This window comes from Hyperolius riggenbachi, chromosome 12 (assembly GCF_040937935.1).
Source record: "Hyperolius riggenbachi isolate aHypRig1 chromosome 12, aHypRig1.pri, whole genome shotgun sequence".
In the NCBI taxonomy this organism is placed as follows: domain Eukaryota; kingdom Metazoa; phylum Chordata; class Amphibia; order Anura; family Hyperoliidae; genus Hyperolius; species Hyperolius riggenbachi.
Genome location: NC_090657.1, coordinates 204,006,016 through 204,031,597, shown reverse-complemented (window position 1 = coordinate 204,031,597; position 25,582 = coordinate 204,006,016). Strand labels below are relative to the sequence as shown.

Here is a 25,582-nt window from a genome sequence, read left to right as displayed (position 1 = left end):
TTCTTTCTCTGCCTGAAAGAGTTAAATATAAGGTACGCAAGTGGCTGACTCAGTCCAGACAGGAAGTGACTACAGTGTGACCCTCACTGATAAGAAATTCCAACTATTAAACATTTTCCTAGCAGAAAATGGCTTCTGAGAGCAAGAAAGAGGTAAAAAAGGAGAATGTCTTATCAGTGAGGGTCACACTGTAGTCACTTCCTGTCTGAGTCAGGACTGAGTCAGCCACTTACATACCTGATATTTAACTCTTTCAGGCAGAGAAAGAAAAAAGGAACACAGCATAGTTATTTGTGTGAAGGGCACTGTACATACACATGTCTATCTCATTATGTCACATTTCAGTTTGGGTATCCTTTAAAGTGTACCTTAGACAGGCAACAGATTGACTTTTACTTACCTGGGGCTTCTACCAACCCCCTGCAGTCTCAAGCAGGTTGTTTCAGCACACAATGCTCGGTGCCTCATAGCAGCAACGTTAGGCGCCTCATAGCAGCAACGTTATGCTGCGCGATCACCGGACCCCAAATTACACCTCCCTCCGATTTGCGACTTCTTGGAGGGGGAATAGTATTTCACGCCGCCAGGGAGTATAGGGGCAGCAGGGAGAGCCGTCATTCAGCTCGCCCTGCTCCCAACTCACCGACGGTATACTAATACGTATGCCTGTACTATCTCACGTCTATTTGCAGTCCTTCGGGTCTCCTTCATTCTGCTGCTATCAGCCCAATTAAAATCTGCAACTGGCTGAGTCGTGCACTATGGCGCATGCGCTGTCCTGTGCCTTCTGTATCACACTTCCATGGCCAGGAGCAATCTGCACATGCACATTTGTATAGACGTTTAGCTGCGCATGCGCAAGATGCTCCTGGGCCATAGAACTGAAATTGAGGAGGCACGCAGCCAGGACAGTGCATGCGCCATAGTGCGTAGCTCAGCAAGGCTACAGACAGCAGCACATGGAGGGGAATGCAAGGGCACTAAAGGGCGTGAAAGTTCACATGGGTCTGATGAGAACCACCCTTCCACCCCCCCCCCCCCCCCTTTGTTAAGAAACATTTTTCTTTGTTGTGAACTTGATATGCTATTTTTGGGTTGCTTGTAAAGTCTGCCATGTTGAAATTGCGTGCACAATCGATACAAATACATGTCGGCGTACGTTGAATTGCACTAGTGTGAAGAGTACTGCCATTAATATTATCAAATAATTCTCCTTGCCATTGAAAAAAAACGCATGCGCTTGCAAAATCAAATAGAGGCGTCTGTAGTGGAACCTGAACAACAAGGGGTGACTTCTGTTCTTTTATCAACAGATAGTAAAGCCGAGGTCCCACACCAGCTGTGTTATTATTTAGTAAATGCTGATGCAATTGGTTTATGGCTCATAGCATCTGCTGTGTACCAAACTCATTAGTTCTGTAAACCATCTGCCATTACCTAACGTTCTTCTGCTTAGTTTTGTTTTCTTACAGTTTGATTTATTTTATTAATAATGAATATTTGAAAGTAAGTTTTGTTTTCATCCTTTTGGAAAGGAAGGCACTTGTGCCAGCATTGACCTGGCTCTGCTGTGTAGTGTAGAGAGAAGGGTGTGGCCACTATGGTACATCACTCCGGGGGGCGGAGCCCAGGCACTATCATACTTTAGCAGAGGGACAGGGAGAGACTGAGAGGCGGGAGGGTGGCAGAAAGCAGGAAATGCTCGCCTAAAACTGCTCGCTCTTCTCAGCAGTCCCTCCAGCAGCCAGCAGCCCTATCATAGAAAGTCATCACTGAGTACAGCCGCTCCGAGGCATTCACCTTTCACTGAGTGGATGTCACTCTGTCCGGGCGCTCCACACAGATCTGCACTTCCCCGGGCAGGGAGTCTGAGGCGGGCGGGCGGGCGCTCCACATCTGCACTTCTCCGGGCAGGGATCCTGAGGCGGGCGGGCGCTCCACATCTGCACTTCCCCGGGCAGGGATCCTGAGGCAGGCGGGCGGGCGCCGCTGCACATGTGTGGAGAACGGACTGCTGCAGCCTGTTGCTATAGGAAACTACTGCACTGATCACCATGGAGACTTTCTGTGGCACCGGCGGGTTTCTGGGCTCCAAGTTCTGGGTGAGAGTTTTTGGCTAAAGAAAATACAATGAAAAAATAATAATAATTACAGTTAAACCTGTACATTGCTATATACATTAATATTATAATCATGCATATACAGTAAAATATATATTATAAATATATGTATATTTTTTAATACAAATATATATATATATATATATATATATATATATATATATATATATATATATATATATATATATATATATATATATATAATAAAATTATATATTTTAAATACAAAGTAAAATGAAAAATCTATAGCATGTGAACCAAATTTTTTTTTTGCATTGTGTAATAAGAAAAAACGGTGTGGTCACATGCTTATGTGTAAGCATTACTATGCACATTCTGCAATACTATACTGTCTTTAATAATGATGTCGTCTTGATTATTTATTAGTTTTTTTTTATCATTGATTTTTTTTTTAAGTCTCTCATTGATCATTCTTCATTTTTTACATCTATTGTTGGCAATGCAGTAGTAATTCACCTTGATTAATCATATTTTCGTACCTATTTTGTTTGCAAGATTCTGTTTGATTAGTCCTTTATATTTCTTTTAATGGCTTAAATTTGTTTGTTACATTTGAAGGACTCCTGCAGTTGGAATATCGTCCACTGCCATGTTTATGTATTATTTTCCAGATTTTGAAACATTTGTATTTTTCTCCTTCGGCGTAGATGGATTGATGAGAGGGTTGGATGAGGTATTGGAGGGTTCAGCGGACTACACATGAGTTTGCAGGCACCGAGTTGGGGTGCGAGTGCTCCTTTTCTCCTAGGGTGCCCAATAACGGAGCTATTGGGAACAATCTCTTCAATCTATTTGAATGATCTCATTGAAAAATTACATAATTCATGAATTATGTAATTTTTCGATCAGATCATTAAGAGTTTTCAGTCGATGACATGTATGTAAAAAAAATAATTAAAAAAAGCCGCCATGATGTTGGGCAAAGGAAATTTTAGTCACAGGTTCTAAATTACAAGGGGGGGGGGGGGGTAGTTGAGTGTTTTATACCAGGGCTGTGGAGTCGGAGCAATTTTGGGCACCCGGAGTCGGAGTCGTGGTTTTTAGAAACTGAGGAGTCTGAGTCGGAGTCGCATGATTTTTGTACAAAATCCACAGCCCTGTTAAGTATTAGACTAAGGAGTCGGAGTCTGAGCAATTTTGGTTACCCGGAGTTGGAGTTGGAGTCGTGGTTTCAGAAACTGAGGAATCGGAGTTGGAAGATTTGTGTACCGACTCCACAGCCCTGGTTTATACACTTTGCATTTTTCTTGCCTGGAGTGGGCAGCAGTGGACAAATGGACATGCAGAAGTGACCCGTGCTTTCCTATGGGCCTGCTCTCACATCTGTTTTCCCTATGTCTGGTTTGCCTGTTCCCACAACAGAAAACTAGCAAATAGTTATTCCCATAGAATGGAACGCCATCTCTTCCTAATTGGCTAAACACGCTGGAACTTTTCTCAGAGCAGTACGGCATATTCGTACACTATAAAGTACCACCCCAGCTTTTAAAAAACGGGATATTTTAGTTTTTAGCGAAGGGTCATCTCACCTCAGGGATGTTTGTTTCTCTCCAGGATTCTTGTAGTGATATCTGGTGATGAGTTTCCAGCTCTGCGCCCAGTAAGAGACCCTCAGACCTCAGTCATCCCTTGCTGTGGTTTTATTGTGTTCCTTATCACACAGAATGAACGGAATGGAGCAAAATGCCCTCAAAGTGGGCAGGAAATCTCATCTTCCCTCTTGAGTTTGCTTTAACCTGACGCTGTTCCTCTCATTTCCTGATCAAATGGATTACAACAATCTACACAAAATGCGACCAGTCTGGGTTTGAACGATACCGCACATGGCAACCGATTCTGATCCGGCGTACAACTGTCAGTGGATGGAAACCTGTTTCTCTGCAAGGATTTGTACTACCTGCGCGTTACAAAGCCATAAATTCCACTGAATCAGAAACGATTTATTTCAAGGGCCCAAAAACTACACAGTTTAAATTGATATACAGGATCCATAAAGCACACCTGAACTGTGAGGGATACGAAGGCTGACTTCTTATGAACAAAACCGATTGCCTGGCTGCCCTGCTGATCACCTGCCTCTTAAGACCTAGAGTCCACTGGGAGCGATTTTGCACCACTCACCATTTGCTTGTGATCTCTAAAGGGTTATACCAGTGGACCCTATGGGGTGGTCTGGATCGCGAATTGCTGCTTGCAGCATTTTGGGAGCGATCCCAAAGCGATTGCATCAGTGGCTGCACTGCCAAATCACTATTGCTCTGGAAATTGCGATCAACATCACAAACTTCCACGATTTTGGAAATCGGGGACGCTTTGTGGATCTGTCACGAAGTGCTGCCAGTGGGTCTCAGGCCTAATACTTTTAGCCATACACCCTGAACATGCATGTGTATCAGAGGCTCTGACTGATGTCTGACTAGATTAGCTGCATAGTATGGATACAGAGGCGCCAAAAGGATAAAAGTATCTAAAAAGTTTAAAACATGAGGAGGCAGTGGTGGACTCGCCTCCTCCAAGCAGACACAAAAATTGCCAATGTGTTTGTCAAATATAACAAGTTTATTTACATACTTCGTGGGACAATGCAACGCGTTTCGCAGGTTTGATCCCGCTTCATCAGGCAATAACAACGGAGCAATAGCATATGTTGTCAGTAGAAGAGCCAGGCACCTCTGAGATTAGCTGCATGCTTGTTTCAGGTAGAGGTGTAGCCAAAGAGATCAGCAGGACTACCAGGCAACTGGTATTGTTTAAAAAGAAAAAAATAAGGCAGCTTACATATTTCTCCCACTTCAGATAACCTCTCAAAAAAATAAAAAAAAGCAGCCAGAATTATCCACTGCTCCCATCGCTCCACCACGGCAGATCCCCTCCTAGAATCCCTCCACTGGCTTCCTATCCAATCCAGAATCAGATTCAAGATATAGTGTCTGACCTACAAATCTGTCCACAAAACCTGTCCAACCTACATTTCCGATCTTACTCAGAGGTACACACCTAGCCGCTCACTCCGCTCTTCCAATGAACTTCGCCTAACCGCCCCCCGCATCACCCAGTCCCATGCACGCCTCCAGGACTTTTCAAGAGCTGCTCCAACACTATGGAACTCCCTACCTCCACCCATTAGGGCAGCCCCCTCCTTCAACATCTTCAAGAAAGCCCTCAAAACTCACCTTTTCACTCTGGCCTACTACCCCTCACAAGTGCTCTAAACCTACAGCTGAACTCTGATCCCCTACTGTTTGTGTCCTTACCTCTCCCTCTAGATTGTAAGCCTTTGGGCAGGGTCCTCCTCCTTTTGTGTCCTACCTGATCTTGCACCTCCATTACTGTGAACCCATGCTATGCATCTGAGTGAACCTAACTTGCCTAATCTCCATGCTCCATCCAGTGACTGACTAAGCATTACCTTGTACTCATACTCTGCTGCATGATCTGGTTTTCTTGTATTCCTGTATTGTCATATTGCTGTATGTCACCCCTAAATATTGTCTGTAACCTAAATTAATGTTCAGCGCTGCGTAATATGTTGGCGCTTTATAAATACAATAAATAAATAATAAATATTCTCCTGTCAGCTCCCCACCCCCACACTGGATCTCTGTGGTGGTCACCTGTGAGGTACTGGCTGCTGTTCTGGTCTTGTGGGAGTTTCTTGCTATGCTGGTTTATTAGCCAAATCTTTCTTCCCTAGTCATGAATGACTGATCAGAAGACTTGCTGAAATGCGTATCTAATGGACCCTGCATTGCCCCTTCACCTACAGCAATGGCCAGACTGGTCACACAGGTATTCTGTGTCTGGTCTGGCCTCATAACCTGATGCACTTATCAGCCTTCCTCCTCTGCTGCAGTGCCCAGTTATCTGAGGATTGCACATATTGCTGCTTCCCCTTTCTCTCAGAAGACAGCTGCCCCTCACACTTCTGCACGGACAGAGTTTTGGGGAAGTGGCGCTGCATTGTTAGCTGGTCGTTGTGCTAGAGGCACTACTGGTGAATTCCATGCATAGTCCATGTGCCTGACCGGCTGTGTGTTCCTGAGTCATGTGGCCTCCTGTGAACAGAGAGGGAGATTATATGCAGGAGGGAGCACACAAGGACACACACAGGTCTCGCCTGGCCGCCCAGATATGATGTCACACCCCTGAAACCAGATTCTACACCAGAGACCCCCAGAGCAACAACCCTGCTTTGCCTGAGGACTCCCCCTGCCTCCATTCAGTGGGATTCTATAGTGTTACATACTCATTTTAGTTCTGTTTAGTCCTTGATTTATGAGTTTTTATGATTTGATGAAAAGAATTGAGCAAGGTTAGGTGGAGGGGGTTCCGGGTTATGGGTAGGTCAGGTGTGTATTCGTAGAAGTTTTGTGTGCAGCGATCTCTGCATCAGAGACCTGGAAGAATAGAAGAATTTAGCAGGGGAAGTGAAGTGCGATAGGTGGGCAGAGCTGAGAACCTAGGAGAATAGAGATCACCACACCAGAAGACTCCTGAAGGGGAAGCTCTTGATAATTGGCACACCATAGCACGGAGATCTCACTACTGGAGTCCCAGGGATAGTAAAGAATCCAGCAGGTGGAGGGGAAAACTCTTACCAAGACAGATGTGCAGAGCTGGGAAGTTAGAACTGCAGAGATCTGAGCACTGGTGTTGCCAATAGATACAGAATTGCATAAGGTGATCTAACCCTCCCTCATCCACCAGACACTGAAGTATCAGTATGAGATGTGAAGCTGAGTGGATCGTCCTTGGTGACTCGGGGTGTATAAGATACTGTGCTCTGCTCGGTAGCAGAGAGCTTCTACTAATTGGCATCAACAGCAGCTGTGCTATGAATGCAGCTGCCAGGCTCATTCACTCCTCTTCAGCTGCCCCTCTTCATAAGTCCCTTCATTGGCTCCCTGTCCCCCTCTGAATCGATTTTATACTGCTCTGTCTGGCATACAACTCAATACACCATACTTCCCCTTTGTACATCTCGGATGTTGTCCAGAGATGCTTCCCAACCCGCTCTCTCTGCTCCTCCAACACTCCTCACATCACTTGCGAGGCTCCAGGACTTCTCCCAGCTGTCTCCCCTATCTATTGTACAGTGCTGCGTAATATATTAGTGCTTTATAAATAAAGTTTAATTACTGTAGTAATAACATAACACGAGAGGGTAGAGGCGTCCAGAACGTAATAAAACTTTGTTAAAAACAATAAAATGAAAAAGATGAGGTGGCTTACCTCAAATGAAGACAAATTCATATAATTAATTCTATTAGCACTGGCAACATGTTTCGTGGGTGTGAGCCCACTTCCTCAGGCCAAATCAAGTGCCAGAGAAGTGCAATGAGCCGACATAAGGCTCCTACGCAACCTCCCTTTGTGAGTATCCTATTTACAACAATCATTCTCCCGCTGTTTGTGCCGTGCTGCACCACCGGGGCTCCGTTGTCTGTGTTTTTGTTTTCTCAGGGTGCTCGTTGATCACCCTCCACCCCCATAGTAGTAATAACTTGTTCACACCTACTTGGTTAGCCACTTCCCCGCCAACTGTTTCCTATCAGCATCAGTCTGGTTTACACGCTAACCACTTTCCTGAATCTGCCATTCTAAAGTAACCAACGACTATGAACTCACTAACTAAACGGAGGCAGTTTTAGGTAATGGGGTCCTGGGCAGCAGTGAACATGGAGCCCAATTCCTTTTGATACTGTACTAAACTTAAAGTTGATGTTACCTCTCCAGTTCCTGACCCAGTGTACCCCTCTGGAAGCCACTGTCCTGTAACTATCTGCTATGCACTACTATCTCTTCTTGATGTGTCTTCAACTGCCAGAGCTGTTGATCTATCATACTTTACTACTGCAGACTCTATCCTCTTCTGACCCGTTGGGTAGTGCTCTCTCTTGCTTTCCCTCTGCCTTCAGCATTGCCCGCTCTACAGCTAAGTGCTCCCATTAGATTTCCCTTGTTAAAAAAAAAATGTTCCTGATCATTTGGATGCAACTGTAAAGTGAGTACAGGTGTTCCATGATGTCTCTTGTCTCATCTTCTATTTTGTGCAGGAATCTGAAAGGCGCTTCTTGCAGCATGCAAAACTCTGTTACTCCTCACCATTCTCTCTCTTTTGGAGTACCACAAGGCTCAGTACTTGGACCTCTTTTCTCCCTCTATACATAGTGTGGCCCTGTCTATTATCTCACTTTGCTTCAGATAGCATTTAAATAACTCAATGTGAATGATATACAAATCCATCTCTGTTCTCCTGATCTTTGTAATTTTTTTTTTATTATTTTTTTTTATCTTTTAAGTCCTGTTGCCTTCTTAAACTCTTTATGAATGGAATTTGACATTGTACCTGCCTGACATAACTATTAACATTGATACTGTGGCAATACCAATTTTACTCAAGTTTGATGCTTTGGGGATATCATTTGACTTGGTGCTCTCATTCAAACCGTACATTACTAACCTCCTCCTGTCCTCTCCAACTGAAAAACCTCCAACAAATTTGTTCCTTTCAGACACAGGATTTAACTAAAATTTTAGGTTTGCCCTCCTTATATCTCCACTTAACTACTGTAACGACCTTGTCTGTAGTCTACCAGTAAATTGGCTGGAACCTCTGGTCCATCCTTTATGGTTCCACCATACGTGAATTCACTTACAGCCAGATACCATTACATGTGCAACCTGAGTTCAGCTAGTGATCTTCCCAACTCATTTACCCATTTCAGGTTTCTCAGGATTTCTCACATTCTTCTCTACCTCCTTTGGAACCTCCTCCTCCTAAAAAAATCTGTTCCAACATTCAACAGCCATTCGCATCTTTAAAGTTGTCCTAAATGCTTGCCGGTTCATGGAAGCATGGAATGTGACCTTAAGCCCCATCTACACGATATGATTCTCTGTGCGATTCGATTTTGATTCTATTTACGATCCAATTAAATTCAACATGTCCGATCGGGATTCGATTTAATTCGATTTGCCATTGTTTTGCAATGGCAAATCGAATTGAATCGAATCCCGATCGGACATGTTGGATTTAATCGGATCGTAAATAGAATTGTAATCAAATCGCACAGAGAATCATATCGTGTAGATTGGACTTAAGATGTTATTTGCCAGCTACTGATCCATTGTTGTAACATTTCTGTATTTCTATCGCAGCACCATCTGGTACACCACTAATTGACTCCCGTGTCTTTTTGTGTCCAGATATTGTAACCTTACAGCAAGTGCTGCAATGGGCAGGGCTTTCCCTCTTATTGAATCTTTGCTGGATCTACATCGGTGTTTCTAAACATCAGTTCAGTATGTACATATTTGTCTAAGATGGTGTTTGGCAAGTACCTGTGTTGTGTAATTGCATAATCTCAGGTACCTCTTGTCACGCATATATATGGTTAGGAGTGCTGCATAATTGTGAATACATGCTATCCCAATATTACCTTATGCCTTTTCTTTATCTAAAGGTATTTATTATTTTTTATTTATATAATGCCAGCATCTTCTGTAGCGCTGTAAATAGTATAAAACAAAAGGAGGGGAACACAGATACGTGAGTGTTTCAAAACTGTGCAATCAGGCCATCCAGCAATACAAATAGACATTTTTGATGAGTACATGCTCATGTGATAAATTACATCAGAATAAGAAACAGTAGGAGGAAGTACCTGCTGCTGCAAGCTTACAATCTAGAGGGAAGTGGGCTGAAGACATTAAAGTGATCCTGAGGTGAGAGGGATATGGAGGCTGTCATATTTATTTCCTTTTAAGCTAAACCAGTTACCTGGCTATCCTGCTGATCCACTGCTTCTTTCAGCCACAAGCTTGCAGCATATAAGGTGCTTCTGACATTATTGTCAGATCTGACAAGATTAGCTGCATGCTTGTTACAGGTGTGATTCAGACTCTGCTACAGCCAAAATAGATCAGCAGGGCTGCCAGGCAACTGGTATTGTTTAAAAGGAAATACAAATGGCTGCCTCCGTATTGCTCTCACTTCGAGTTCACTTTAACCACTTGCCGACTGCACACAGCCGATGGGCGGCGGCAAAGTGGACGCCGAAAGGACCGCAATACGCCCAAGGGCGTTGCGTCCTTTTGGCATGCCGGGGGAGCGATTGCGTCATTGATGACGCACGCTTTCCTCGGCAACTGGCTCCGCCCACCCGCGACGACAACCCGCCGGCCGTACGGAAGCGCCGGCGGGTTGTTAACCCCGCGATCGCCGCTACAAAGTGTATAATACACTTTGTAATGTATACAAAGTGTATTATACAGGCTGCCTCCTGCCCTGGTGGTCCCAGTGTCCGAGGGACCACCAGGGCAGGCTGCATCCACCCTAGTCTGCACCCAAACACACTGATCTGCCCCCCCGCCCCTGCCCCAGATCGCCCACAGCACCCCTCAGACCCCACCCCCCAGCGTTGCTCTCTCCCTCTTTTCTGACCCTGTCATCCCTGTGAGCCAATCTGATTGGCTCACATTGATCACAGGATCAGGAGCCAATCCAGCCCCTTGCAGCTGACCTGTCCCACGCCAAAGTTCTGCTCTCAGCCACCAGCCCGAGGTCCCCACTGGTGCAGAGACCCACCTCACAAAGTCATCCTCTACTGCTCGAACGCAGCTGTCCTTTAAGTCCACATCGTCCAGAGTGTACTGCGCAAGATGCACAGCAGCAGTAAAGGTGTGCGATATCGGGACAAGCGACGAACACTATGGATCCACCAGTGCTGTTTTTCCCCTGTGAATGTGTCCGTGCATTTAGTACTTTACCTGTTCTCTGTCTCCAGCCATGGTCTCCGTGCATCCTCAGCATTGCTACTCAGGGCCGGTCCGCCCATGAGGCGGGGTGAAACAAATGCCTCAGGTGGCACTTCTGGGGGGCGCCTGTCCGTAGGTGTGGGGGGCCGCCTAGCTGGAGGGGGTAGTGGGCAGGAAGGGGGTATTGGGCAAAGCGGCGGGGAAGGGGGGGAGGCAGACCCCCCCCCCCCCTCCCTCGCCTGGGTCCCCTGATCTGCACTCCCCCTTCAGTTTTAAAAAGTTAAGTAGTAGCCGCTACTAGTAAGAGGCAACAGGCAGGGATGACTCACCTCTTCCGCGTCCCAGCGTGCGTTCCACTGTCATCACTTCCTGCAATGCCGTCCACTTAGAATACAGTGGGCGGCATTGCAGGAAGTGACGACAGTGGAACGCACGCTGGAACGTGGAAGAGGCGAGTCATCCCCGCCTGTTGCCTCTTACTAGTAGCGGCTGCTAGTTAACTTTTTAAAACTGAAGGGGGAGCGCAGATCAGGGGACCCAGGCGAGGGAGGGGGGGGTCTGCCCCCCCCCCCTTCCCCGCCGCTTTGCCCAATATCCCCTTCCTGCCCACTACCCCCTCCAGCTAGGCGGCCCCTCCCCCACAGCTTGAGGGGGGGGGGGTCGTAGGGTTTTTTTTTTTTTTTTTTTTTTTTTTTTTTTTTTTTCCCTCTCTCCCAAGTTTGCCTCAGGCGGCAAAAAGTCTAGGGGCCAGACAGTGGAGAGGTAAAACATTAAATGTAGGGGGGGGGGGGGGGGGCACACATTGCAGCAGCAAATGTGGCGTCACAAGGCCGATTCCCAAGAGATTTCATGCTGAAGTCTCGGGAATTGGCCTGCAGTGTATGGGCAAGCATCAGATCTCTCTCCGATCAGATTCCATCATAGAGAGATGTGTCTCTTGGTCAATCTGCCCATACAGTGTCTGTTGTATGGGCACCTTTACACTATTATTTATAGGATCAGTGAGTGCTGTGGAATATTTAATGGGTAGGTTATGTGGTTTACTCGTTTTATAGTCCTAATTTCATTTTATTGGCACCTTTGACTACACATGAGATAAATCCAGTTAGATCACCTGGGTAGGCGTGTGTAAACATTACATGTGGTATTACACCAGTGATCAGTGCTTGTACCTATCACAGATTGCAGCAATTAGCAAGATGAGGGCGTCGCCCCTATATACACACAGCTTAGTCACACAAAGGTTACAGCTACCTCCAGCGGAGTGCTCTTATCAGCAGTGTGTGCAGGAAAGTGGTTAGCTGGGAGATAAAGTTTTCCTTTTCTCAGGATGTTATTAGAGGCTGATAGGAGCTGCTACTGTTTCTGGAATGCCACTATTTCCAGAGGGGCCTCTTTATGATCAGCACTGATGTAGTTTTGTAGGGCCAGGGCCAGGTGATAGCTCTGCTCTCCTCCACACCACCTAAATCGAGAAACCAGTAAGAATAGAGGCCCATACACACGTCGGATTTCCGCGAACGACGGGTCGCTTGAACGTTCCGTCGTTCGCCCGCTAAATCGGGCGTGTGTACAGACTGTCGTTCGCTTAAAAAAAGAGTGAGTTTGAGCGATCCGCCGGGCGGATCGCTCAAGCAAACGACAGTCTGTACACACGCCCGATTTAGCAGGCGAATGAAGGGACGTTCAAACGACCCGTCGTTCGCGGAAATCCGACGTGTGTATGGGCCTTAAAGCTGCAGTGACAGTAGGGGTTGATGCACAACATTGCGGTAACACTGCCGTGCACAGAAAACCGCACGGCAATATTACCCGTATTTCCGACAGCACGCACCGCGAGTTGCACGACCTGCAGTATTTGAGTTGCGCAACCGTTGCTATGGTAATACGCGTTACTAACGGTAGCAACTGCCCTTCAGGAACTACTTTTGAAAACAAACAAATAAACAAAATCCAGAGATTCCCCCATGAGGAGATGGACTAGTCCAAAACCTTTCAGTTCTGACTGAACTATAGCGAAAAAAGTAAGCAGCTAAAATCTGACAGAACACCAGTTTTTTTTTTTTTTTTTTTTTTTCCGTAGTCCTTTAAGTTGAAAAGTAAAAGCAGTTATGTGATAGCCAGGCTTGTGTGGCTGTGTATTTCCTCTTCACAGATGAATGGAAGGTGTCAGCTATTTCTTACACAATGAGCTGTCACTGTCACTTGCCACCAGTCAGGGGAGGAGAACAATAACAGATTACTAAGGAGACACTCGTATACAACACTGGCATGCTGGGAAAGTAATGGAACCCTCACTTTCAGGTCATGTGACTGGGCAGCCAATCCATGACAGACAGAGCTGCAGATAGCTGTATTTTCTGCAGATCCCCTCCACACAGCACTGCTTGGAAGTACGTCTGGGATGGCCGTCTTGTCAGAGGATGAAGTTGGCACCCTTTAGCTGTTGACTGGAAGGGATGTCTGGTGGTGCAGTGTAAAGTGGCAGCCGTTCTTCTGTTGTCTGATTTTCTAGTCACCAGCATTCTCTACTCCAAAGCTTCCCGACACCAGAACATTACCACACAGACACACACACACACAGACACACACACACACAGACACACACACACACAGACACACACACACACAGACACACACACACAGACACACACACACAGACACACACACACACACGAACACACACACACACACACACACACACACACGGCTGTGGCTGGAACTCCTTCTGGGGACATCTTTTCCTTTGTTTTTCATCTCGCAGAACTTCTTTTTTTAGCCAAAACCTTTAAACTTTGAGTCATCCCCCATTCCTTCCTCCATGCCATTCCTGTCTGTCTCTGCTTGCCGTAGTCATTTTTGGCTTCTGGGTTTGGCTTGGTTTATTTTAAAGCGGTATTGTCAAGCATAAAATCAAATTCCATTTATCCATTGCTCTGTCTTTATTATGCAGTCTGCAACCTGACCCTGCATTGCAAGTATTCCAATATAATCATAAATCTTTCTGCTGTAATAAATCTTATCACAGTCAGCCTGGCTCTATTTGGTACATTTGCCAAAGAGAGGGAAGCTTGTTATCTCCCCTCCCACATTCCTGCTCTGCACTGATTGGCTGAGGGCAGTTCAGTGTGACACGAGGCTGAGAAGGGAAATACACCTAACTCCTCTGCAGAAGCTGAACTGACATCTGGATTGGCTTTAGTCAGAGGCAGTAAAGATGGAAAATACCTGGAACAGGTTTTTTCTTCATTTACTATATAAAATTCACTGAAATCAAAACATGGACAGTGCAATACATACAATATGTAATTAGAACAAGTATTTTTCTACTTATATATGTGTTGTTGTTTTTTCCTCGGATAGTATGGCTATCACTGCTGCTTTGATGGGAAAAAAAATGACCTATATTTCATAAATGTTAGTTATAATGACTCAGCTATAATGATTCCTGAGCAGAGCCACAAGGGGGCAGGCTTGGGCTTGAAAAGACACTAGAGAACACAGACTCTGCTATAAAGATTCCTGAGCAAAGCCAGACAGGATGCTCAGTCAAGGATTTTATCAGGGCTGATAAGAAGCAAGCTGAACAGTGAAGACTGAAACAGAGAGCAGGGTAGGTGTTTTCTCTAATCTTCCCACTGATATATATGGTAAAATACATGAGGGTGCTTCAGTGCTCTCCCCAGAATTTTTTCCCAGCCGGGTGGCATGAAAAAGTAGCCGGGTGGGGCGAGATGAGAGAATGCAGGATCGACGCTTCTCTGCACAACTCTGCTTACACCAGAGGAGAAGGAGGGCCGATGACAGCCGGGTGCTCACCAAAACTAGCCGGGTGGTCGGGTGGACCACCCGGCTAAAAGAGCCTGGGGAGAACACTGTGCTTCTACTCTGGTTCACTTTTTAAGCTTGCCATACACTGTACAAATGCATTTTTGACCCGAGATTGACCTCACCAATAACCATCATTGCTGTTCTATATTATGATCATGACATTGATCGTAATGTCGATTGCTGTGCTGATTGAAAACACAATTTTTTCTCAATTATACATTTTTGTCCAATTGAGCAAAATAATTGTTTTGTGTATGGCTTGCTTAAAATGACAGGATGTTTCCATTCTGTAGATGTATAGTTTGCCTTCTTAAGCTAAGTACCCATGGAACAGTAGATTGTGGAAATCGACGAATGATTGTTCTACGATCTATCCATTCAAGATCTTAAGGGACATGATGCGAACGACGTGAAGACATCAATGAACGTTACTCAAACGATCGGATCGTTAAAGAGGGGACGTTACATAGACGTTAGCGGAAACATTGTTTAATGATCCCTACATACGGGCATCGTTGAATGATCATTTCCAATATAAGCCGTCATGATGTTCTTTCACAACGAACGAGCGTCGGCCATCTTTAACCAATGTGTACCGTGCATAACGGTAGTTACACGATGTCGGCTGGAAATTATGCAGGAGAACAGGCGCCAAAAGGATAAAAGGAAGCTAAATGAGCTTAAAAAACAAATTCTTGGTAAATAGAGGAGGTAGTGGTGGACATACATCCTCCAAGTAGACACACAACGACTGTAGTAAAGATTATGAACTCCAAATATGCAACGCGTTTCGCAGGTTTGATGCCGCTTCATCAGGCCATAACAAAAGAGCAATAGCATATGTGTTCAGTAGAAAGAACGGTTGTCTATCAAAACGGCAGATGAAATCTTGCGGTGGGTATGGACGGTATGGACCTTCAGGGTAGCTTTGTGGCGTCTACTCTAGGTCAGCATGGTGGGTGCAATCACTTAGCCCTGTGGATTTGCGCACTGAAGTCCCAGGTTGAGTTCCAGACAGGGTTTTAAAGCATGGATTTTGTCAGTGCTCCCCGTTATAAATATATTCCATCAAGGAAAAAGCCGTGATCAGCTGTTGTAGCGACATTTGCAGGGAAAGGGTTAATCTCGCTCGCCGAGGGACATATGCGTACATTGCGCTTTGCTGTACAGAAACGTCTTGTAAACAGCCGGGAAGCTCCAAAGTGGAGGTTTGGCAGAGATTTGAGCATTAGAGGGTTTTTAGGTAACAGCCGAGCGGACATGAAACATATGTGGCTGATTATCAGCTGGTCTAGTCATCACTCAATGAGACAGGCCGTTTATGTGTTGCTGCAGAAGGTGTACACGCTACAACCACCCACATTCCACAGCTGTTTGTTACATGGAAATGGAAAAAGATTTCTGAAATGAAAAGCTCCAGTTACTATTCTAAACTTTCTTCTAGCAGGCGAATATCCAAGAAAATACAGAGGTGGTGTACATAATGGCACCCGCTCTCAGCTGTCCCACCTTTTACTGCCCTGCTATGTCCCTTCCCCATCACTGGCAGCCTGACCCTCTGCTCACTGCCCTACTCCATCCCTTTCCCATCACTGGGGGCCTGATCCTCTGCTCCACTGCCCTGCTCCATCCCTTCCTCATCACTGGCGGCCTGATCCTCTGCTCACTGCCCTGCTCCATCCCTTCCCCATCACTGGCAGCCTGACCCTCTGCTCACTGCCCTGCTCCATCCCTTCCCCATCACTGGCGGCCTGACCCTCTGCTCACTGCCCTGCTCCATCCCTTCCCCATCACTGGCGGCCTGATCCTCTGCTCACTGCCCTGCTCCATCCCTTCCCCATCACTGGCAGCCTGACCCTCTGCTCACTGCCCTGCTCCATCCCTTCCCCATCACTGGCGGCCTGATCCTCTGCTCACTGCCCTGCTCCATCCCTTCCCCATCACTGGCAGCCTGACCCTCTGCTCACTGCCCTGCTCCATCCCTTCCCCATCACTGGCGGCCTGATCCTCTGCTCACTGCCCTGCTCCATCCCTTCCCCATCACTGGCAGCCTGACCCTCTGCTCACTGCCCTGCTCCGTCCCTTCCCCATCACTGGCGGCCTGATCTTCTGCTCACTGCCCTGCTCTATCCCTTCCCCATCACTGGCGGCCTGATCCTCTGATCACTGCCCTGCTCTATCCCTTCCCCATCACTGGAAGCCTGATCCTCTGATCACTGCCCTGCTCCATCCCTTCCCCATCACTGGCAGCCTGATCCTCTGCTCACTGCCCTGCTCCATCCCTTCCCCATCACTGGAAGCCTGATTCTCTGATCACTACAGTGTTCCACCTCTTTCCAATACTGGCAGCCTGACCCTCTGCTCACTGCAGTGCCCCATTTCCCTCCACTACTGGCAGCCTGACCCTGTGCTCACTGCCCTGCTCCATCCCTTCCCCATCACTGGCAGCCTGACCCTCTGCTCACTGCCCTGCTCCATCCCTTCCCCATCACTGGCAGCCTGACCCTCTGCTCACTGCCCTGCTCCATCCCTTCCCCATCACTGGCGGCCTGATCCTCTGATCACTGCCCTGCTCTATCCCTTCCCCATCACTGGAAGCCTGATCCTCTGATCACTGCCCTGCTCCATCCCTTCCCCATCACTGGCAGCCTGATCCTCTGCTCACTGCCCTGCTCCATCCCTTCCCCATAACTGGCAGCCTGATCCTCTGCTCACTGCCCTGCTCCATCCCTTCCCCATCACTGGAAGCCTGATCCTCTGCTCACTGCCCTGCTCCGTCCCTTCCCCATCACTGGCGGCCTGATCTTCTGCTCACTGCCCTGCTCCATCCCTTCCCCATCACTGGCAGCCTGATCCTCTGCTCACTGCCCTGCTCCATCCCTTCCCCATCACTGGAAGCCTGATCCTCTGATCACTACAGTGTTCCACCTCCTTCCAATACTGGCAGCCTGACCCTCTGCTCACTGCAGTGCCCCATCTCCCTCCACTACTGGCAGCCTGACCCTCTGCTCATCACAGAGCCCTATCTTCTCCCAATACCGGCTTCCTGGCCCTCTGCTTACTGCCCTGCGCCACCCTTCTTTATCACTGGTGGCCCAATCCTATCCTTGCTGCCCTGCTCCATCCCTTCTCCTTACTGGCTGCCTTATCCTCTGCTTACTGCCCTGCCCCATTCCCTCTCCTGATCACAGAGGTGAAAAGTTTATTAATGGTTAGCACTGTGCAAAGCACATAGGGCTTGATTGACTAAGCCTATCGCGCTGTAACAGAGGTAAATCTTCTTACGCTAGACAAGCGCCACTTCCTGATAGTGGAGGCATACTATGCGCGCTAGTAGCAAAGTAGGGTGCTCTCCTTAGTAACGACCGCTCCTTCCCATATGCCGCGCAATAGTGATGTATAGTGGCCACACTAGTGAAGTATTGCCGCCGCTATAGGTCACTATCGCACAGTGTATGGGAAGGAGCGGTCGTTGCTAAGAGGGCATGCTACTTTGCTACTAGCGCGCATAGCATGCCCGCTCTATCAGGAAGTGGCGCTTGTTTAAATAACGAGCGTAAGAAGATTTACCTTTGTTACAGCGCGATGGGCTTCAGTGAATCAAGCCCATATTGTGGCAATTATATTTTTCATTATATTTTTTACCGTGATGAAGAGCTGATGCAGTGGCTAATACAGGCCTGTAGGTGGACCCTGTAGAGCAGGGGACTGATTGTATTTGCACTCTTAATGAGGAACTCCGACCAGGAATTGAACTTTATCCCAATCAGTAGCTGATACCCCCTTTTACATGAGAAATCTATTCCTTTTCACAAACAGACCATCAGGGGGCACTGTATGACTGATATTGTGGTGAAACCCCTCCCACTAGAAACTCTGAGGACCATGGTCCTGGCAGTTTCCTGTCTGTGAACCTTGTTGCATTGTGGGAAATAGCTGTTTACAACTGGTAACAAAAAGCATGCAGCAGCTACATCACCTGCCAACAGTAAAAATGTCATCATGTAATGTCAGAATGTAAATCAGGGATTTTAAAGATTTTACAATGGGCAAACAGTGATTAAATCATTTATACATAATTATTGTAAAAATGAAGCACTTTTTTATTACATTATTTTCACTGGAGTTCTTCTTTAAGGTGGCCATACATCAGGCGACTTGGCGGACGATCGACTATCCAATTCGATTATTATAAACGAATTGGATGAAAATCTGTGCTGCCGAGTACATGCCCGAATGACAATGAGATCAATTTCGGCCCCCGCAATTAGTCGCATAGTGAATCGCGCATGCTGCAAGATGTTGGTCCGACTTGCTCGATGGGGTGCGCGGCGGGAACGGCAGACAGAGATTTGTCTCTTGATCGAATCTGCCCATCACCGCTAGATGTACGGCTACCTTTACTCCACTAGTTACAAACTGTTTATTTATCACCTAACAGACATTTTTTTAAAAATCCAGCCAGGGTTTGCTGGATCTATAACGGTCATTGATGGCCCATAATAGCAAGCAGCCAATCGGAAACAGATCAGTCAGGGCTCGTTTCCACTATCGCGAATCCGCATGCGTCCAACGCATGCGGATTCGCACATGTAATGCAAGTGGATGGGCCTGTTTCCACTGTAGCGTTGTTGAGGTGCGTTTTTTTCAGCGGTGAAAAAACGCACAAAAGAGCCGCAGAATTCGCCTGCGAGTGGAATGCATGCGAATCGCATGCAATGTATTTAATAGGGAAATCGCATGCGTTTTCCCCATGCGTTTTTTGCCGCGAATTCGCATAGGTACCAATGTAAATTCACACAGGCAGTGACATGGTTAAAATCGCATATACCCTCACCTATGCGAATTCGCGGCAAAAAACGCATGGGGAATCGCATCCGCATGCGATTTCATCAGCGGTGGAATCCAGGCGATTCCGCACCGCAATAGTGGAAACGAGCCCTCAGTGTTCAGTTCATTGCACACTGAACACTTGAACTGCAGAAATCTGCTGTGCAAAGATTAAATGAAACTGCAAGCTCTGTATGGCTTCATCCCTATTCCATGGAATTTTAAACTCCCCAAAATCAATCAAAAGTGCATTGAATGGGCATGTTGGGGCAGATTTGATCAAAGGATAGAACTGGCTGGAAAATTGATATATTTACTCCTATCTTTAGTGATCATCGCTGTCTGATAGCAGCATTGCCGCCTGGTGCTGTGATCATCATGTGACAGACACCATATCTATAACAACAAACTAGCATATAATCTTATTGGAGGCTCCTAGCAGCTGCTCAAACATCTCCCCTGAAGGGATCTCTGAGAGGCGCGGCCTGGCATGCTAATAGGAATGGGTTTCCTTCCTCTTTATCTGGCAGATGTTTCCTGGGCCATAACAAGAGATAAATATAGATGTTCCTCACCTGGATGAAAAAGGCTGTGGATATGTGGATATACTGTGTCTCTTCCTTCCTCTTAGTGTAATCTTATCACCAGGCTGTATAGAGGCAACATAATTGTGTCACCGCAAACTTTACCTAGTTCAGCTACACACAGGTACTCTCACTACGCTCGCTACTTGTACAAAGGTCAACAGTGACCTGATACGGAAATGATCTAATATTCCTCCAGTGAAATAAAGATTAGGAAAGAAGGAAGATGTATTAATTAGAGGGTGAAATATACCCTAGTATTTTTTTATTTTTTTTTGTACAGGCTCACAGGTGAAGATGCATAGAACATGTCTCCAGATAGGACAAAGATAAAGGTTTGATTGAGTGCCCATTAAGTGCCCATTAGACCTGCAGGAAGACCAAGGGGAGCTGCTGATAGGATGATGGGTAAGAAGGTGTTAGAAGGCTTGGACCAAGGGGAGAATTTTATGGATGTTGTGTAAGAAGATGTTAGAAGGCTTGGCGTTGGAAGGTGGAAAGAGATGGGAAGGTTATAAGAACTGTTAATGAGACCAAAAACCATAAATGTTGTAGTTGAAGTAAACGTGTGGCAAAATGGTGACCTATTACAACAAGATCTCGACAACATGGCCATATGGGCAGGCAGATAGCAGTGTTGGTTGGTCCACGGATATATCTGACTGCTATTTGGAATCGGGAAGGATTTTTTTTTCCTTTTATGGCCTACTGGTCTAAGCCTTGTAGATGTTTTTAGCCTTCCCCTGGATCAACAGATAATTGAGGGTGCAGGACACTGATGCCTCAGTTTTTATTTGTATTTACTGTTTTCTGGTTGAACATGGAAGGATGTCTTTTAAGTTGTTCCCAAACTTAATATGCAACTATGTATTATCTGGCAGGTGGTGGCTGTATGTACCATGTGATAGGCAGTCACTGTATGTATTATCTGGCAGGTGGTGGCTGTATGTACCATGTGATAGGCAGTCACTGTATGTATTATCTGGCAGGTGGTGGCTGTATGTACCATGTGATAGGCAGTCACTGTATGTATTATCTGGCAGGTGGTGGCTGTATGTACCAAGTGATAGGCAGTCACTGTATGTATTATCTGGCAGGTGGTGGCTGTATGTACCAAGTGATAGGCAGTCACTGTATGTATTATCTGGCAGGTGGTGGCTGTATGTACCATGTGATAGGCAGTCACTGTATGTATTATCTGGCAGGTGGTGGCTGTATGTACCATGTGATAGGCAGTCACTGTATGTATTATCTGGCAGGTGGTGGCTGTATGTACCATGTGATAGTCAGTCACTGTATGTATTATCTGGCAGGTGGTGGCTGTATGTACCATGTGATAGGCAGTCACTGTATGTATTATCTGGCAGGTGGTGGCTGTATGTACCATGTGATAGGCAGTCACTGTATGTATTATCTGGCAGGTGGTGGCTGTATGTACCATGTGATAGGCAGTCACTGTATGTATTATCTGGCAGGTGGTGGCTGTATGTACCATGTGATAGTCAGTCACTGTATGTATTATCTGGCAGGTGGTGGCTGTATGTACCATGTGATAGTCAGTCACTGTATGTATTATCTGGCAGGTGGTGGCTGTATGTACCATGTGATAGGCAGTCACTGTATGTATTATCTGGCAGGTGGTGGCTGTATGTACCATGTGATAGGCAGTCACTGTATGTATTATCTGGCAGGTGGTGGCTGTATGTACCATGTGATAGGCAGTCACTGTATGTACCATGTGATAGGCAGTCACTGTATGTATTATCTGGCAGGTGGTGGCTGCATGTATCATGTGATAGGCAGTCACTGTATGTATTATCTGGCAGGTGGTGGCTGCATGTATCATGTGATAGGCAGTCACTGTATGTATTATCTGGCAGGTGGTGGCTGTATGTACCATGTGATAGGCAGTCACTGTATGTACCATGTGATAGGCAGTCACTGTATGTATTATCTGGCAGGTGGTGGCTGCATGTATCATGTGATAGGCAGTCACTGTATGTATTATCTGGTAGGTGGTGGCTGTATGTACCATGTGATAGGCAGTCACTGCATGTATTATCTGGCAGGTGGTGGCTGTATGTACCAAGTGATAGGCAGTCACTGTATGTATTATCTGGCAGGTGGTGGCTGTATGTACCAAGTGATAGGCAGTCACTGTATGTATTATCTGGCAGGTGGTGGCTGTATGTACCATGTGATAGGCAGTCACTGTATGTATTATCTGGCAGGTGGTGGCTGTATGTACCATGTGACAGGCAGTCACTGTATGTACCATGTGATAGGCAGTCACTGTATGTACCGTTCTAGCAGATAATGGGTATATGTACTATGTGGTCGGCAGTCACTATATGTATTATCTGGCGGCTGTATGTATCAAGTAGTTGGCAGTCACTGTATGTAGTTTCAATGTTTTGTTTTTTCTTTTGTTAGCAAAGTTTTAGAAGTTTTGTTAGAACGATTTTAGAACGATCGCTACTACATTTTCCCAGTTTGTCTTTGAAACTAAATGGGATGTACACAGTTTTTTGTTTTTGAGCAACTCTAGTTCTGAGGACAGTAATGAGCGTGTCAGGACTTTCTCAGGACCACACATACTTAGTATTGTTCTTTACTGACAGTACAACTGTACGACCGTCTCTGGGGTGTCACCGGCCCTTATAAACCACCTCAGGAATTCACGTAAAAAAAGAGAAGTGAAAGTCTGACCTTACTCTTCTGTTGGGGAAAGGCATTACATGCGCTAAATCCTGAGTCACGCAAATACAACATGCAAACAATGTACAAGATAAGAACTGCTCCTTCCTTTTCTATTTTACAAACCACTCCTTATCGCTGCAGAGGGTGGCACAGAAGACTTGGGGCCCATTCACACAGGGCGCTTTCCTGCAGCGTTGTTCGGCACTAGTCTACTTTAGGGCACCTGGCAGGAAACCTCATAGGGAACAGTTCTCAAATCACAGCACCTTCTTACAGCATAAAGCGTTGTGATTGGCTGAATAGTGTGGGCGAAGATTACTACAACCTATTGAGAACCTAGCAGTTTGAGAGGGTGCCATCCAACCAATCATGTTAGTGGAATTTACCTATGAGGCTTTCTGCTGGGTCCCCTAAAGTAGACTAGCACTGCATTTTTAGCGCTTTGCTGATCACCGACTGAGAAATGCAAATGCCGCAAAATCGCATTGCGCAATAGCAAGGCAATTACAATCGCGTTGTGTGACTTCTGGTTTGCATAGGCCCTCAATCTGTACTAATAACAAAATATGATCTTAGCTGGAATAGAAGGCTAAAGCGAAGCACATGGGATAATTGTTGGCTAAAATGGCCGATAACGGTTTCAGCCGACAACTGCTCTGTGTACAGTGGGCAACGATCAATCCTGCTCAGGCGTCAGGAGTCTTTATGGATCCACCATGTCGGATCTTTAACGGCTTCCGATTATGACCAACCGCAATGTTATTTTGCTACCAGCGCCCCAGCCCCCCCTTCCCTGCAGGAATCCGCACTGTTGTGCACAGATCATTGTCACTCCGCTCCCGCCCATAGCAAAAGATGTCTGTACAGCATCTGTCCCTGAATTGTCAACCTAGGGGATTGTTTAACAATCCCTGATGGACAACATTTATTGCATGTGTGTATGTAGTGTAACACATTTTTAAAAGCCCATAGTGTGAGACATGGAAAATGTAAAAAAAAAAAAGCTACCCGTACATACTCACTAACTGTCACATGCAACGATGGTTCCGGGCCACTATACAGCCACACTTGAGAGTCTGTAAGAGAGAAGTGGGTGCGGTGGACAGCTGACAGTACTGGAATAGATGACCAGTAGGGGTCAAGATACTGTAATTGAAGACCAATAGGAGTCAACAGATAGTGGAATAGAAGCCCAATAGTAGTCAACAGATAGTGGAATAGAAGCCCAATAGTAGTCAACAGATAGTGGAATAGAAGCCCAATAGTAGTCAACAGATAGTGGAATAGAAGACCAATAGTAGTCAACAGACAGTGGAATAGAAGCCCAATAGTGGTCAACAGATAGTGGAATAGAAGACCAATAGTAGTCAACAGATAGTGGAATAGAAGACCAATAGTAGTCAACAGATAGTGGAATAGAAGACCAATAGTAGTCAACAGATAGTGGAATAGAAGACCAATAGTAAAACAGATAGTGGAATAGAAGACCGATAGTAGTCAACAGATAGTGGAATAGAAGACCAATAGTAAAACAGATAGTGGAATAGAAGACCGATAGTAGTCAACAGATAGTGGAATAGAAGACCGATAGGAGTCAACAGATAGTGGAATAGAAGACCGATAGGAGTCAACAGATAGTGGAATAGAAGACCGATAGGAGTCAACAGATAGTGGAATAGAAGACCAATAGGAGTCAACAGATAGTGGAATAGAAGACCAATAGTAGTCAACAGATAGTGGAATAGAAGACCAATAGTAGTCAACAGATAGTGGAATAGAAGACCAATAGTAGTCAACAGATAGTGGAATAGAAGACCAATAGTAGTCAACAGATAGTGGAATAGAAGACCAATAGTAGTCAACAGATAGTGGAATAGAAGACCAATAGTAAAACAGATAGTGGAATAGAAGACCGATAGTAGTCAACAGATAGTGGAATAGAAGACCAATAGTAAAACAGATAGTGGAATAGAAGACCGATAGTAGTCAACAGATAGTGGAATAGAAGACCGATAGGAGTCAACAGATAGTGGAATAGAAGACCAATAGGAGTCAACACAACGCATCAAGTTTTGCCACCCTCATCTGTTATAAGTCAGAATAAAATGATATTGTTGTTAGCAGAGATATTACTCTTATGTATTCATAAAGGCCGGGACCTTCAGGAGCTGTTTCAGCCACACTTTGGAATCGCTAGAGTTTCCAAAAGTGCTAGGCTACTGAAAGGCAATTAAGGGGACTCCACAGGAGAGATTGCTATTCCTCCAAATTGCAATCGCGGGCCCTGCAGTATTTTTCTGGGTTGTTTGCACTTCAATACAAAGTATAGGATTAATGCAAAATTGCTTTTCAATTGCTTTACAAAGTGATTTTGCAGCATTAAATTAAAAGGTGCTTCAAAAATCCCCAGAAATCGCACTGGAAAACGATGCTCAAGTTGCTAGTGAGCTCCAGGACCAATTTACGGAGATGGTACCTCAGTGTTTGCTGTCACGTTTTGTCCCCCAACACCTGCTGTTGGGCGGAAACACTGATGCCAATCTGCAAGTATACACAAGCAATTCCGTGGCATCACATTTGAAGTTTAGCCCTGTTTCCACTGTGTCAGATTTCTGTATTATTGCAGCAGCCCATTGAAAATCTTCAGGATATTTCAGCATAGTGTGTGCCCCCCCATAATGTACGCGTAACCCAAACGTACACGTTGTCCAGACTGCTGCATTGCATCCAGACCCA

At 45.9% G+C, this 25,582-nt stretch overlaps 1 protein-coding gene across 3 annotated transcripts in view; it reads left to right on the top strand.

Moving 5' to 3' along the window:
- Window positions 1-1,664: 1,664 nt before the first annotated feature.
- Window positions 1,665-25,582, top strand: part of ABCC3 (ATP binding cassette subfamily C member 3) — a 143,660-nt gene continuing 119,742 nt past the window's right edge. For all 3 annotated transcript variants that reach the window (XM_068263109.1, XM_068263108.1, XM_068263110.1), the window contains exon 1: window positions 1,665-2,102. In XM_068263109.1, coding sequence (XP_068119210.1) covers window positions 2,055-2,102 — 48 coding nt within the window. In that variant the 5' untranslated portion in view covers window positions 1,665-2,054. The remainder of the gene's footprint in view (window positions 2,103-25,582) is intronic.